Source organism: Cervus canadensis, chromosome 20, assembly GCF_019320065.1.
Source record: "Cervus canadensis isolate Bull #8, Minnesota chromosome 20, ASM1932006v1, whole genome shotgun sequence".
Lineage (NCBI taxonomy): Eukaryota > Metazoa > Chordata > Mammalia > Artiodactyla > Cervidae > Cervus > Cervus canadensis.
In genome coordinates, this window is record NC_057405.1 from 3,459,325 (window position 1) to 3,475,532 (window position 16,208).

General features: G+C 51.2%; 1 protein-coding gene across 2 annotated transcripts in view; it reads right to left on the reverse strand.

Annotated features, from left to right (window-relative positions):
- MDN1 (midasin AAA ATPase 1) overlaps positions 1–16,208 on the reverse strand; it is a 135,833-nt gene that overhangs the window by 30,276 nt on the left and 89,349 nt on the right. For both annotated transcript variants that reach the window (XM_043439461.1, XM_043439460.1), the window contains exons 60-75: positions 14,916–15,130; positions 14,155–14,542; positions 13,078–13,187; positions 11,763–12,468; positions 10,426–10,587; positions 9,721–9,982; positions 8,716–8,951; positions 8,073–8,168; positions 7,335–7,429; positions 6,964–7,085; positions 6,246–6,392; positions 5,285–5,394; positions 4,634–4,707; positions 3,966–4,164; positions 2,527–2,686; positions 218–364 (exon numbers count right to left, since the gene is read on the reverse strand). In XM_043439461.1, coding sequence (XP_043295396.1) covers positions 218–364; positions 2,527–2,686; positions 3,966–4,164; positions 4,634–4,707; positions 5,285–5,394; positions 6,246–6,392; positions 6,964–7,085; positions 7,335–7,429; positions 8,073–8,168; positions 8,716–8,951; positions 9,721–9,982; positions 10,426–10,587; positions 11,763–12,468; positions 13,078–13,187; positions 14,155–14,542; positions 14,916–15,130 — 3,229 coding nt within the window. The remainder of the gene's footprint in view (positions 1–217; positions 365–2,526; positions 2,687–3,965; positions 4,165–4,633; positions 4,708–5,284; positions 5,395–6,245; positions 6,393–6,963; positions 7,086–7,334; positions 7,430–8,072; positions 8,169–8,715; positions 8,952–9,720; positions 9,983–10,425; positions 10,588–11,762; positions 12,469–13,077; positions 13,188–14,154; positions 14,543–14,915; positions 15,131–16,208) is intronic.

Consider the following 16,208-nt stretch of genomic DNA (forward strand, 5'->3'; position numbering starts at 1 on the left):
GCAAAACCGTGAGACTATTTGAGAGTCACAAATGGTCATCATAGGATTTTCGTATGTGTAAGTAGAACTCCCAGAATGGCATTTCAAAACCTTGCCTTCCACCTTATGTTTCGCACTATCTCAACGGTGTCTACAAAGTTTCCCCAAATCAACCGTGTTATTTTTCTTCCTAAAAGCAGATGAGTGTACTCCATTGAGTTTCCAGTGAAAACTGTACCAGCTTTTGTCAGGTGTTTGAAGAGATCTGCTAAAGCTCGCTGCTTCTGCCTGAGAATGTGCTTGGCCTCCGACCGCTGCTTCTCCTTCTCTGCGGAGGGGTCCACCTTTAAGCTCTGAAGCTCACTCACAAAGGAGATGACTTCGCCTGCAGGGAAGACAAGGGGGAAACACGAAATCCCCAGGAATCCTTAATAGACTCAGATTACCCAAGACCAAGGACGTTTTGGGAACAAACACCAAGTGTCATTCATCTTTATATCTAACAGTCCTCAGCACTGGTAAATTCTCAGTAACAGCTGAGGACACGCATGACAAGAGAAGAATCGGAAACAATCTATCTTGACAACAAACAGCCCAAATAAAAGGAGCTAATCTTTTTATCCAGGGGTTTTATAATCAGTCAGGCAAAAAACACTTACTGAACCTGGATCATGTGCCATGATTTACACTAGGAACTTTAAACACTTGAATAAATTTCCCGTGACTGCGACATGAACTGAGCTTCTATGCTGTACCGTGCACTTCGAAAACGTCCTTCTAACCTGTCTGCTCCACTCTGAGAGGCTCAGCAAGTCTAGTCACTTTCCAAAGGCCATTCAGCTACAGAGCGGACCTGAAGCCAGGACCTCCAGACCTTCTTTGTAGCCACTCTAAGAGGCTCAGAAAGTCTACTCATTTTCCAAAGGCCATTCAGCTACAGAGCGGACCTGAAGCCAGGACTTGAACCCTGGCTGAACTGACTCCAATGCCCAGATTCTTTCTCCAGCACTGGGCTGCCTTAGGCGCTGCCAATCTGCCACAGGAAGTGTCATAAGCGGACTGCATGTCCTGCCAAGTCCACGCCGAAGTCCTCATCTCCTAGGACCTCAGAATATGACTGGATTTAGAGATGGGGCCTTTAAAGAGCCCATGAAGATAAAAGGAGGCCTTGTGGGTGGGCTCTACTCTAATCTAGCTGGCAACCTTAATAAACAGGGACACAGAAAAGGCAGCTACAAGCCAAGGAGAGAGCCTCGGAAAAAACCAGCCCTGCTGACACTCTCATCTTGGACTTTCAGTCTCCGAAACTGTGAGAAAACAAATTTCTATTGTTTAAACCACCCAAGACGTGGCACAGCTGCCCCTTGAACAACGTGGGTTTGAACGGTATGGGTCCACTTACTTACATGGGAGGTTTTTTTTTCCCCAATAGTAAATACCTCAGGGCTTACACGCGCCCGAGTGAATGAATTCGTGGATGTGGCACCTGGACACAGATGCCCGACTCTAAGTGACACTTGGATTTCCCAGCTCTAAGGGGCGATGCCCCCAGCGCCCGCGCTATTCACAGGTCAGCTGTACGTTGCCAAGGCAGCCAAGCAGACAAAGGCAGGCGGTCCAGCCTCCAGCGGAGAGCCTGCACCCCCACACGCTCAGCACAGCACCAGCAGAGGTCGCCGTGCGTCTCCCAAAGGGCACGCCTGGGGTCTGCAGGCCACGCACCCCCATCACTGGGCGCAGGCAGGCAGCTTATCTTGAAAATTGGTTATTAGGCTATTACTCTAACAAGCTGGTTTTTACTTTATTTACTTGGCTGTGCCAGGTCTTAATTGCAGCATTGTGGGATCCAGTTCCCTGACCAGGGATCAAATCTGGGTCCCCTGCATTGGGAGCACAGAGTCTTAACCACTGGACTGCCAGGAAAGTCCTGCTAATGAGTTTTTTTTCTTTTTAAATATTTTTCTGATGTCAGACTGCAGCCTTACTGGAGAAGGACCAGCTTCACTGTGACCCCACACTTGTTGGGGCTGGGTGGAGGTGGAGAAAGTGGTGAAAGGCTGCCAATGGCCCAAACAGTCTATTAAGTTCTGGATCCCCTTTCCCAGCCATTGCTGATACACTGCAGAGCAAGAACAACCAGGGAGATGAGACGCTGTGCCTCTTTGAAGTGAAAGGAAAAAGAAAGGGACTGTGGATGAACTTTCCTTCTCCTTTAACTCGAGAGAGACAACATTCTGAGAGGTAGGGACAGCGTCCAGACTCTGAGAAACCCTTCACTCCTGGCCCTGACCGGGAAGAGCTGACATGGGCAGGGCTGCTGTAGCGAACGGCTACACCGCCCGGTCTGCACGAGGAGGACAAGACGGAAACCACGGTGACCATCTCCGGTCTCCGCGGACGGCGTCCGGGTTTTGGCTGGCTTGTGACCCACTTGCTTGTTCAATCACCTGCTCTACGCTACTAGGACACAGGTAATGAACTCCAGCTTTCCTGGGCCACCGGGGCCACCTCAGAAGGAAAGCCCCCTCGGTCTGCGCATGCACCCACCGGTGAACTGGTCGAGGCCCTCCACAAGGCGGGGCAGAGGGCTTCCCTCGATGAGCGTCAGGCACATCTTCCTCATGCGTTTCAGGAGTTTCGGCAAGCGACGCAGAAGGGCCCCTTCCGAGGGGAGCGGGGCGCCCTGACACGGCTCTGGAACAGTGGCCTGTGAGACAGAGGATAACAGTCACGGTCCACCCCGACACGGGTGCGGAATTAAACGTCGTGCCCTCCACACATGGGCTCAGCAGCAGGAAGTTCCCCCTGCCCCGTCTCTGAAGTCTCACAGAACAAATAAAACATCACCAAAAGAAAGACAGCATGTGCCTCAGGAGCTTAGAAGAGTGTGGCTGGGGTGCGAGGCCCCTCAGGGAAGCCCCCAGAGCTGCCGTCCGCGCTCCTGCTCCTGAAGGCGGGACTGGGCAGCCTAGCTGCTCCCTCTGAGATCATGCGCCACATCGCGCTTCTCAGACACGGGCAGCGTGAACCTGACCGCCAAGGCCTACTTCAGCCGCCATCTCTCATCACCCTCTAATTCCTGACACTTCTAATACCAGGATCCAGTTACTAGGGAAGGCAGCAGATGAAGGGAAACTAGGCAAAGGGAAAAGGGTTCGTCTGTCGAGGGCACAGCTTCACTCCTTTTTTCCCTGAGGAATCCCTGAAATTCTTGTGCTTTCATCGATAACAAAAAATTTGATTAGCATTATGAGCGGTGAGGTGATGAATACAATCAAAAGAAAATAAATTTGGCAGTCATATCATATGTGTGCAGCCATATCACAGCTGGAGGCTCACTTTCTACTAAGCTTTCTGAACTATTAACATATTTAACACAGCTTGAAGAACTGCACTGCTAACTCTCTAACCCAGCGTGGAAAGCACAACATGACGGCAAGAGCCATTGCTCCCCTCACCCGGTGACTCTGCAGCAGGGACACCCTCCTGCAACAGACCTGCTCACTCAAGGTCTTGATAACTGTTTCCACTTTCAGGAATTTCGTAAGCCAGTTCTTAAGTCTTGGCCGTGATGGAAGTTCACACATTTCCACACCTGGTCATCAGCAACCGCTTCAAAGCAGCAGTCACCACACACCGTCACTCCTGGTGTGTGCAGCAGCCTCATCACGTGAGGTCCCAAAGGCAGCTTCCATGTCCTGTCCCTAAGCTGATGCCCTAAATCTTCCCTTGCGGGTAAGTGAACTGTTCACAGTTAAGTACAATGGTTTTGTACACAGGCCCACATTAAGCTTCCAGCACGAAGATTACCGCTTTTTGCCTTACTAGGCAGCAGGGTCAGAAAGACGAACACCACACCACTAGCCCAAAGAGGAAGATTTCAAAGGCATTCCCTCACCTAGCTCTCAGGGCAGGTCTCCCACAGAAAGCACAGACCGCGTCCAACCAGCTCAGGAAGAAGTAAACACCATCCCGCGAGCTAATACCTGTGCGGCTGCTGGCCGGGCTAACAGGGTCTCCTTCAGCGCCCTGTTCAGACTCTGAATGGGGGACTCCTCACTCGCGGCGGCACCTGTCGGCCTTGGCAAAGGGTCCGGCTGCTCCTCCTCGTCACCTTCCACCAGGGATGATCGGCAGGGTTCGCTCAGGATAGCTTCAAATTTCTTCATGAATTTAAAGAGGGTTCTGGCCCCCAGGTAATGGGAGATAAGGGCAGGAAAAAGTAAAAATGGGAAAGTGAGGAAATATGTAAATGACATAATGCATACACAGGCAACTTAAGAACTTGTACTTTTGGTATACAACGAGTGTCTTAGAAAGTCATAATCTTTTGTTTTTTTTTAAAGGAAAAAGCATGGCAGGTATTCTGATCTCAACTGAGGCCAGGAACGGCGGGATCCCTTGGCTGAAGGCGAGCAGGTGGCAGAGGACTGGACCTTCAGCAGCATGCAGTCTGCTCTGCCTCCAGACACATCAGCTCCTCCCGCAGTGAGACTGCGTTGGGTGGGAGGGTGGTGCTGTGCAGACAGAACAGTCCAGTGTTTTTACCAAGTTTAAGGCAGCACAAGTCAGGCCTCTGTAACAATGCAGTCATGCTGTCTACCATTCAGAAATTCTGAGTTCTGGCCACTCCCCGTTTTAAAAGATGGATTACCTGTGTGTCTTTTCCACAGATTGCTTAATAGACCAGAAGCTGACATCATTCCACTTGGATATCTTAACGAATTCCTGTAAGAAAAATGAAGCTCAAGGATGGGCTTTACAAAGCTGGTGTCATTCTGCCTCTTTCTAGATCACCCGTGTGATGACCAGAGCGCTCTTCATCCCTGACACAGGACGGCGTGTCAGCGAACAAGTAAAACAAGTCAAATAAAGGGACTTGTGTTTATCTCACAGGGATGGAAAAATTGCTGCTACGATCGGTATGTCGCTGTGTACTCCAGCATAAACCGGTGTTGGGTCCACAACAGCTGCGATTCTCATTGCCCCCCCGGCACCCCCGCAGCCCACAGCCTGACACCAGGTGGCGCTCCTCTGAGCTGAAGAGGGAGCTGCCGTCCGGCTGCAGCTGGGGCGTGGGCCCTAACAGTCCTCTTAGGCGCCTCTGATGGCAGCCGCTCCACGGAACCCTCGCACACGTGGCCAGGGCGGCCATGGAGCCCATGCCACAAAACGCAGAACCTGCTGCTGCGATGCTCCCCTCCATTCCTCAGAGCCCCCGTTTCACTGGATTAAAAAACAGAACTGGAAAAGAATTTGCTGCTTTTGTTCTCCCAAGAGTGATTATGACTGCTGTTCATCTTACCTTAAGCTCCTTTTCTAGGGGGGATCGAAGTTCCACAATTTTGGCCTGGACCCGGTCAAAGAATTGCTTGTAATAATGGTACAGGTTCCACAGAACACTGCAAAGTGCATCTGGAAAAAAGGAAAAGGAAATGAAAACCACGCGTGCTGCTGGCTTCTCCCTCGGGGCTGCACACTTAGAGGTGATCCTCCCTCGTGACTCTCTGGGCCACGACCTCACAGCAGAGCACCCACAGATTATGTAACAGCTCACGGGGGAGCCGGGCTTAGCGGTTCCCAGAGATGCAGGCTGCCAACACTACCCCTATTTTCTTCATTTCAGTCTGCAGTGGATATTTTCTTCAATCGCACTTTTGTTCTTAAAAGAGGCATACTCAGATGTTCTACCAAACTCACAATTTCCAACTCTTTCTCAGAATCTGACTGTGCAGTCAGCAGAAACTAAGCCCGTTTTAAAAGATGGCATATTAAGAGCTCACCTTGACTACTCATCCACGTAAATCTATACCTTACAGTGACACTCTTCTCTAAACTGCTGTGGTCAGGGACGGTAACTGACAGAAGTTTTCTGTGCAGTTGCTTGATATGTGGCAGTGCTCTCCTGAGATCAAAGAACCTAATTATAGCCTGGATCAAGCAGAAGCTGAGTGGGACATATGCGCCGTCTAGACAGACAGACGTGCTGCCTCAACACACCAGCTCCCAGGATCCGCATCTGTTGCCTTGCCGCTGCCACAGTTCATCAGCCAGGGATTCAGTTATAACCAGTCTGCACTTGATTTCTGTGTTTTTCTCTTTATCTCACCTGAATCACATTACAGTAAAAGACAACTGAAAATGTCTTATTTAAAACCTGGTATGCATCAAGACACCTGTCTCACGAATTCAGAGCCTAATCATTTTAACAGCATACGGTAAAATTAAAGAAAAAAAATTTGATACACACATATGTATATCCTCACCTTTTCCTTCGACTTGTGGCATCAGCAAGACATGACAATGGAAAACCAGTAACATCTGAAGCCGTATGTGGAACTCGCCCAGTGAGGATCCTTCAATAAACGCTTGTAAAGTGCTCACCAGCAACATCAGGGTCATCTGTTTGTCATCTTTAGAGATTCAAAGAGGAAAACACACGCGTGTCTGCACTCTTCACGCAGCGTCCTAATACACACACCCTACTATGAGGTCCCCGCGGGACACCAGCTAACGTGAGTTGGAGCAGGACCACAGCTCAATTTCAAGCTGGTTTACAAAGGGCAGCTGCACTCCCAGTGTGTGTGACACGCACTCGTGGCAAACGGGGGAACTGGACTATGAGGCCCTCGTTCTAAGCATGAGATGAAACCCTCTTAACTCAAGCACTGTAACTGCCACCTACCAAGACAGAAACTCCCCCTGACTTGTCCCATGGACCCAGAGAATAAGGAAGTCTTATCTTACAACTGGCTCTCTAGACTCTGGATAAGTCACTTAAGCCTCTCTGACTGTCATCATTGTTCTCAGTAAGAAAAGAACTACACAGCTTTTTCGGCTGGCCTCTCGGGAATACGGCAGTCACACAACACGTCCTGTGTGGAAGCAGTGGGGGGAGAGGGGAGCGGTAAACCCCAGACGCTGCAGCACGTCAGGCTTAGCCCGGACCCTCCACATAAGTGGGAATTCGCGGCCAGGCGTTACCTTCTTGCTCCTCTGTCTGCTCCTGCATGTGCTTCTCCAGCATCTGGTAGATGGAGAACCAGTGCCTCGTGGATTTCTCAGTGTGGCGCTTCAGGGTATTATCCAAACTCATGGACCAGCAGCTGCAATGTGGGAGGAGAGGCCAAGGAGGCATGTAAGGAAACCCATTCAAATACGTGAAACCTCGAAGACGGGAGCTAAACATCCACAGTTCTCTCCTCCTACATGAAGCTGCCGCTCTGCTGCCTCGGAATGCATGCTGCTCTCTGGTCTCCAGCTGACACATGACCTCAACTCTCAAGAAACAGCCCATCCAAAGTCCCTGTCCCTACCATGTAATCAGGAGGGGGAGTGGCAAATGAATCACTCACTTCAGTTCCAGTTTACGCCAACGGATGATCAACTGACTGACCAAATCAAGATGTTTCCTCAGGGACAGGGCTCGACTTGCATTCTCCTCCCAATCCTGACGAGACACAGAAGAAATTCACTACAGCCGTTATTCAGCCCCCTGATCACCTCCTCCCTCAGGTACATCCTTGACTTTTCTTAAGCAAAGACCACTGGGACCTTAAACAACTTCTATACTGATGTACCAGGTGGCGCTAGTGGTAAAGAACGCGTCTGCCAATGCAGGAGACATAAGAGACATGGGTTTGATCCCTGGGTCAGGAAGATCCCTTGGAGGATCTTGGCAACCCACTCCAGGAGTCTTGCCTGGGAAATTCCACGGACAGAGGGGCCCGGTGGACTTCAAGCCTAGGGTCACAAAGAGTCGGACATGACTGAAGCAACTTAGCATGCCTGCACGCACCAGCACGTAACCACCCTGCTTATCCAGCTCGGAGATCTTCCTGGCGGCCTGACTAACCTCCAGCTGAGCAAACAGCACAGGGTTTGCAGACCCGAGTTTGAATCTCTGTATTGTCAGTCACGTGACCCCCCTTAAAGTCCAGAGCCCTAATCTGAAAAGCAGGGGAGCACCAGCCACTTCAGAGGCTATGAGAGGACTGAGGGGGTGAAGATGCAGCCAGTCTGAAGCCAAACTTGAACAATAAGAGAATCTTCGGTTGATGACAAACTGAGGACTAGAGAGAGAATCCTCTTACCTGTGCCTTTGCCAGAAGGATCTCTAAGCCATTCAGGAACTTTGAGATGGGGCTGGAAAGTGGGAAACTACAGATTCGGTCCATTACAACCAGCAGCTGCAGCGGGGAGAGAAAAAGATCTGGGCATGCTCACGGGACTATCAATCGCCCACAGTCACAGGGTACTGAAGACCGGCCCTGCTTCACAAGCACCCATGAATGCTCTGGGTAAAACTCCAGGGCTGCGGATCCCGCCCAAGATAAACACTTTCTCTGCTGTATTACTCTGGAAGGGAGGCTCAGTTTGATAAGGTAATTGCTCTTATTACTCTCTTATAAGTTATTACAGAATTAGCTGAAGATCACAGAGCAAGGATCTGAGTTAAAACTACCAAGCTTGAAAAAGCCAGACCCTCGTTTACAGAAGGAAGTGTCTGAATAAAGAGCAATGCAGCAGCATTTCATATGTGGATGGCAAACCCTGAGCAACAGATAAAGTAAGTGGAATCTCAAACACCATTCACAAGCAGCATTACAAACGTGTATATTCTTCCTACAGGAAACAGTGCCTCCTCGAACCGCGTTCTGTAAAACCTCCGTGTCACCAGTGTGCAAGTCGATGCACCTGGGACAGTGAGAAGCCGCCTCCCCACCGCCGCCCCACCTGCTCAAGCGCCGGGTGCTCTGGCCAATCCTGCAGCAGCCGGTGAACCGCCTCCGAGAAGCCCTGAAGCACGGGCTGGCACTGCCGAGCTTCTGGGATGTTGGGGTGATGGTAGAAGTCGTAGGGCCCGTCAGGCTTCACCATCAGGTCTGAGGTCGCTTCCCCAAAGAGAGTGTTATGGGATAGGGTGCAGGCCAAGAGCTGGCTGCCCAAGAGCTGGTCATTCAGCTCAACTCCTGTGAAGTCATTAACAAGATCACAGGAAGGTTGGTGTTAAGTTACAAAGATGTTAGAAACACGCTCAGAAATAATGAATGACAGAGACTGAATGCAGCAGACATGGCAACGCCATTCCCCCCAAAGCAACACAAGCCCAGGAGACTGTGACTCTGATACCAAGTGGTCACCAAAACCTGCCAAGTTTCAGGATACACAGATGCTGCCTCCACATAATCAAAGAGGGTGCAGTTTGAAGGATTCAAATTCCCAGTTTTGGGGGCTCTTCTCGGCAGAAATGAAAGCTTCCTTCCTACTTAAACCATGGTGTTTTGTTTTCATGAGAAATAGAGGCAGAATGAAAGCTTCCTTCCTACTTGCATGGAACAAATCATGAGGTCATGTAGGAAACTGCATCAAACCATACCCTGTGAAATTAATTTCTGAGTTCCTGGGCTACTCCCAGAAATACATGATTTCATTAGAAAAGCACCAAAGCTGTTAGAGGGAAATTAGAAATAATGTGGAGAAACAAGACCATTAAAACTAATAGCGTATCCTTACTTTCTTAATCCCTTTAACCCAAAGTATTCAAAGGATGAGAAACCATGGTTATGGCAGAATTTTAAATCGATTTTAGAATTAGCTTTAAGTCCCTTAAGTTAAGGGAAACGCCATCATTTCGAACTTAGCAAAAACAGGGAGGTAGCAGTTTTAACTGTTCCAGAAGCAGCAATCACATGACTCATTCTGATTTCCCAAGAGCTAAAGAGAAGCAAACCACCATACCCATCAGGGGGTAGAAGTGTGTCACGAGAGAGGCCCCCGTCTGGTAGCAGGACAGAAACAGGCTGAGGTAGTGCTCTGCCCCGTGGGGCGGTGGACTCTGCTGGTACCAGAGGGACCGGGCGAAGCCGAGGCACAGCTGCTGGTGGACGCGCGTCACAGCCTGCATGGAGCTCTGCGACAGGCCGGCGGGGGCTGCCTCTTCCTGCCCACCTGAAGGCCCCTTCTCCTCTAGTGTGGGTTCTGCCAAAATATCTGCGAAGTCCTGTAAATAACATTACAGCAAGTGAACTTGTGCAAATAAAAATCCAGTTCTAATCAGACTGAAAGGAATGGGGAGGGATGGAGTGTGAATGATCAAGATGAAGTAGCATTCATTATGTGCATTAAGAAGTTATTTTAAAAATTACAAAACCGTTCAAAGGGAATGTAACAGCACCTAACAAAGTGTTGCAGTCAGTTATAGAGTGAATCCCAAGAATTCTCATCACAAGGAAAAAAGTTTTATTTTTTATCTATATGAGTGATGGGTGTTCACTATATTGTGGTAATCGGTGCATGACAGATAGAAGTCAGATCATTATGCTGAGCACCTTAAATTCAAACAGTGCTGTGTGTTAATTATATCTCAATAAAACCGGAAGGGGGGAAAAAACCACCCAGCCAATCAGAGGTGAGGGGTGTGGCCCAGGGGAGCACACTACCTACCTGCTCGTGCGGCGGGAACTGGCTCCTGAAGGCGCGCTCTTCTTCCTCCTCCTCGCCCAGCGCTGTCCGGGGGGTCCTGCCCCGGTATCTGTACAGGCTGCTCTCCTGCGCGGCCTTCTCCTGGGCTATGCGTTCCTGCTCCTCCCACTCATTGATGATTTCCTGACAAATCACACATTCCAGCAGAAGCTTATTTGCCTTTGCTCAGGCACTTAGTGAACAAAGGCAGGATTTGCTATCTATTTCTCATTTCTCATGAAAACAAAACACCAGGGTTCAAAAACAAACAAATGACCATGTCCAAGAAACTATTCCATGTAGCAGAGAGTAAATGGGCTTTGTTTTCAAACTATGTATCTGTAGCAAACTGGTTTTCCTACATTCTTCCTTGCTGTATTGTTACGATTTTGCAGGTGTGAAAATCTGCAGGACTGGGGACCTGCTGTCAGGCCTGGGTGGCGCTCTGTGTCAGGGGTCAGCAAAGTGGGCATGTGATGCAGACTCACTTGGCCAGCACCTCAGGGAGATGGATGGCCCATGGGTTCGGCAAAGAGAAAATAGACGGGGGACTGGTTGTTCCTGGGGAACCAATCAGGTAAAACTGGGCCATACCAGACATTTCCTAAATTCCCTACTACCTCTAAAGTTCTCTAATTGGCAAAAACTATCAAGAAACCACCCAGTACTGAGGAGGACTGAGGACATGAGCCTCCTCCATTCAGGAAGACAGTTTGTATCAGAAGCCTAAGCCAGCAGTTAACCTTTGTCTCTGCAATTCTGCTTTCTCGAAATTTTACCCAAAGATCTAGCTTTAAGACTTTTCTTAGAATGGCACTGGTTTGGGTTTTTTTCTCTTCTAAAATAGCAAAAAGACTTTACATACAAATGTAAATATTTAGTGATAGGGATATACCAATGTGTTAACAGTTCATATGGTTCACATGGCTTTAAGTGGCAGAATCTAACAATTTAGCTTATACTTATTCTTTTAACTGTCTACAGTGAGAACAAACTGCTTTTGTTGGTAAGCGAGGAAAGCAGAAGTTATTTTCTTAATGTTAATAGAAGTTGATACCGTTACATGGCAAAACCCATCATAAACAAAGTCAACACCAACAAACGAGGAGAGACCATCTGCAATGTGCATCAGGAACAAAGGACTGACGTCACTAGTAACTTTTTTTGATCTCTCAAAAACTAACAGAGACCCCTAAACCTGACAATTAAATGTGAAAAAGCAAGAAACAGCTACTCGATCCCCACTCCCTAACCACACGATCCCATCTATGTCGGGCGCCCTGCTCGCGTCCCCGGCGCCCGGCTGGAGGTGGGCCCACCTGACAGGCGTGTCTGAAGAGCTGCAGGGCCCGCTGGTCCAGCTCTCCCTTGCAGAGCGCGTGGGAGCGCAGGTAGAGGAGCGCGTTCAGCAGCAGCTGCTCTCGGCTTGGGCAGGGGCTCTGGCCCTTCTCCTCCAGCTCCCGTGCTCCCGAGCGCGTGAGCGTCAGCTTGCTGAGGCCACGCAGCACCTCCTCTGACTTCACAGAGCACAGAGCGTCTGCGTGGGCGTAGTAGGTAGGGAAGGCAGGGCCCACCGACGGGAAAGCCAGCAGGGACGTGGCCAGGGCCCGCAGCCCGTCTGCGCCAGCCAGGCCAGCCTGGAGCGAGGCGTGGACCTCGCCCGCCACCAGCCGCATGCCGTGCTGCAGCTGCAAGATGGAGGCCTGCAGCGGGGCCGTGGCGTCCGGGTACAGGGCAAACTCCTCGGCCAGCCGCCTCCGGAACTGGTGCTGCGAGTGCTGCCAGGAGGCCTCCTCCTTCAGGAGGTTCTGGGCCACCTGGGCGGCCCGAGGCCCATCCGAGCGCAGGGCCTGCAGGAGCCGCGTGAGCAGATCCTGGGCGGCGGGCGCCTGGGCGACGCTGCTGACGTAGTGGTGGACCTCCTGCACCAGGGCCTCGTACGTAGGCAGCTGGGGCCGGCAGGCCTGCTTCTTGGACAGGCTGCGGACTAAGTTCTCCAGCTGATCAATTCTCTGGCGAAGCAACCTAAAGGCAAACCAACACCACAGGCAAATTCCATCAGAGGCAAAACAACAAATCTAGACTGAGCTCTTGGGAAATAGAAGGCAGGCATTTCAGTTTCTGAGGCCTAAAATGATGATATACTGACAACTACAGTGAGAATGGATTACACATCTGCAGCATTTACCGTGTGTGAGCCGTGTCGTCAAGCACTTTGGACGCACATCCCACTGAAGGAGGCACTATCTTATCCCGCTTTTGCAGAGAGGGCACTGCAGTGTGAGGCACTGAGCGGTCTACCCGAGCTCTCAAGCTGATGGAACTCAGAACCACTAAGCAGTACCTCCTCAGGTACCAGGTGCCTGGGTGCCGGGCGTGGCACCCGACTCCTTCCACACCAAGAGGAAGCTCTGCGTCCAACCCTCCCGGCTCCATGCGGGTCCTCCCGCTCCTTGCACAGAGCATACTTTTCCTGACTATAACTGTGGCTTTGGGATCTACTTGCTAACAGAGCTCACAGATGTCGATCATAAGCTCAGCTTAACACTGTAATTACACTACAAAATGTCTTTTTGAAAAGAAGATTCCAGCTGATAATCCCAAGTTGCAATAATCATCACTGCACAGTGTCACCTGATGTGAGGGTGAGAATGACTGAGGATGCCGTCATCTTCCAGGTCTCTTCCGGTCTGCAGCTGGAGTGAGAGGTTCCGGGTCTTCCACTCACACTGCAGCTGGTGTAACTAGCACAAAAGGAGAGACTGGCTTGCCGCGCCCAGCGAGGACCAGGCCTGAGACACGCAGCCCTGCGGGAGGGTCGCTCCCTGGATGGAAGGAACCTGGGCTCCTGAAGGACCCAACGGCTGTGGGGTGGGTTCTGCTTCACTAAACTGGACCACTCACCTCAGAGCTCTCAGGTGAAAAGGAACTGTCTCACTGATGCCAGTGAACTGCTGAGTCTCTGCTACAGCAGCTTGGCCTCCACCCCAACCAATTTAATTTTCCTTCCTCCAAATAGAGGTCTAATATATCACTATTTAACATACGCAGTTCCTGAGTTTGGTTGGGCGTTCAAACAGCAAGAAGCACATCACGTTATCTGAATCTACCTAATTCCTGAGTTTTGGATAACAAACACCAACAGTTCAAAACCTAAGGTCTACTCATTGTTGTTGCCTAGTCACCAACTCGTGTCAGACTTTCTTATGACCCCGTGGACTGTAGGCCGCCAGGCTCTTCTGTCCATGGGGATTATCCAGGCAAGGACACTGGAGTGGGTTGCCACGCCCTTCTCCAGGGGATCTTCCCAATTCAGGGATTGAACCCACGTTTCCCGCGTCTCCTGCATCGGCAGGCAGATCCTTTACCACCGCTCCACCTGGGATGGCCCTGAGGAATACTGTGCCCTGTCTAAAGAAGTTACTCAAATCCAAGTATCCAAAACTTAATCTAGGTAGAGGGGTCCAGACGGTGAGGGACCCTGAGCGTTTAGGACAGCCTGTCTATCGGTGGCCTGTAACCAGCACGGCGGTTACAGAACCCCTCGTGGTGCCTGACCCTACTCAGAGGAACCCACGGACACGGCGACGCAGCCTGGGGAACACGCCCCTGGAATGCCACAGGGCAGCCCGTGCTGCGAGCACCCAGGGGGGCGGAGGAGGAGCGATTGCCGGCCAGGCCGCGGCCCGCACGCCAGCCTTCCCGCCGTACCTCTTCCTCGGCGTACTTGAGCTTGTACTGCCTCTTCACGGCGGGGTCGAAGCGCGCCTGGGGCAGCCAGGTCTGGATCTGGAGCAGGCCCAGGCTCACCCACAGGCTGCCACGGCGGGCCGGCTCGGGCAGGTCGCGCTTGCCCTCCAGCTCCCCGAACGAGTGGCGCAGGGCAGCAAGCAGGAGGCCCAGCAGGTCCTTGGGCAGCGCCTCCCGCCTGGCCAGCTCCCCCAGAGTCTCGCCCACGTGCTGGAAGGCCTGGCCATCCCCGAGCAGCAGCTGCCGGCAGGCGTGCACGTGCTCTTGCTGCCGGGGCGCGGGCAGCAGCTCCGCCAGGCCGGCCAGATGCCGGCACAGCACCAGGGCCTGGAGCCGGGAATCCGTGCGTCTGCGGGGACAGGGGAGCACTCACTGGGTCTGCGCTGCGGTCACCAGCGTTCCTCTCTGACGCTAGCGTTCGTTCTTCCAGAAAACAGCGAGGCAGCCTACGCTGCTCTCCAGGCTACACCTGGAGATGAATTTCTGTTCTCGGTCTGATACGGTTTTCGAGGCACGGCCCTCGTGGTGACAGGACGCTGACAGCAGGCAGAGGCCGGCTCACAGCGGTCTCTGTGATGGGCTGAAAACCTGCTCCTCCAGCCGAAACACCTGTCCTCCACCCACCGGGAAGAGCCACTACCCAGGCAAGCTCTGACCGAGGTCCCATGACACACCCTGGAGCGAAGACGGCAGCCGTCCCGTCCACCCAGGAGAGGGGGTACCTGAACTCCGCCACCACCGGCACAGCCATGTTGGTCCAGAGCACCGCGCTGACGTCCCGGAGCTGCTGGCGCCTCTCGACCCACGCCCCCAGGGTGACGTGCGAGGACGACAGGACGGGCAGGCCGCTCACATCCCAGGGACCTGCTCTGCAGCTGCTGGTCACGATCTCAAAGCAGCACTTGGAGAACACGGCTCTACTGAGACCGCTGGGACCCTGAGGGAGGGAGAGGAGTCAGGTTAACTTTTAGAAATTAACTAACAGGGTTTCAATGAGCAGCACTGGGGCGCCTCAGGTTGTCAGGGACAGGTAACCACCATCCTCAGACAGGACCAGCCTGGCAGAGTGGGGTTGGGTGCAGTGGGCCCCGAAGGACTCCATTCTCTACGAACGAAGAGCAGGGGTTGTTTTCGTCAAGCAGGAGAAAAGCCCTCCCACCTGGGCATCAGGAAGACCATTTCTGCAGCAGGGCTGGGGGCACACTGCAGGACGGTGAGACCTGGAGGCAGGGGAAGCCTCTGCTTCCTGGACTGTTACCCGGGACACACGAGCAGTGTCCATGACTACAGGTGAGGGGCGAGATGCTTCCTGGACTGTTACCTGGGACACACGAGCAGTGTCCATGACAACAGGTGAGGGGCGAGACCCACAGGAAAGCAAACCTCGGCTGTGTGCAGCTCTTGGTGAGCCGTGAGGTTTAACACTAAAGGCTTTGAGACGCCTTATAGTAAAGGAATCAATTTTGATATAGGAATGGAACAGAACTGAGTCCTACATCCATGAAAACTTGTGAGAATAAAGTACTGTGTCAGAAGTGGCATTTCAAATCAGATGGAAAGAATGAACTAGGTGAAACTGGTGTTGTTAATACTGCTTTTGGATATATTTGTTTGCAGAAGATTAAAAAATTCACATCCCTACCTCACAAAAGAAGATATTCTGATGAGACTGACATAAACATGAAAATGAACAAATGGTTTTTCACTCTATGAGTGGTGAAGAAAGACTTATTTAGAAGCATGTCAAACCCACAAAGTAGAAAGTGGCTGGTGTATTTGAAAACTATAAAACGTGTGTGATATAAGAAAACATCCTCAAACCTGCGAGACAATAGAAATAAATTTCCTTCAAACCTGCGAGATACTAGAAATATATTTCCAACCATGTTAGGTGAAGGTTTAATATGCATAATATATAATGAGATCTTCATTAATAAAATGACGTTTAATGACCCTTTTTAAACAAAATGGGCAATAAACATGACTGGAAAATTCAGAGAAAGAAATAAAAACAA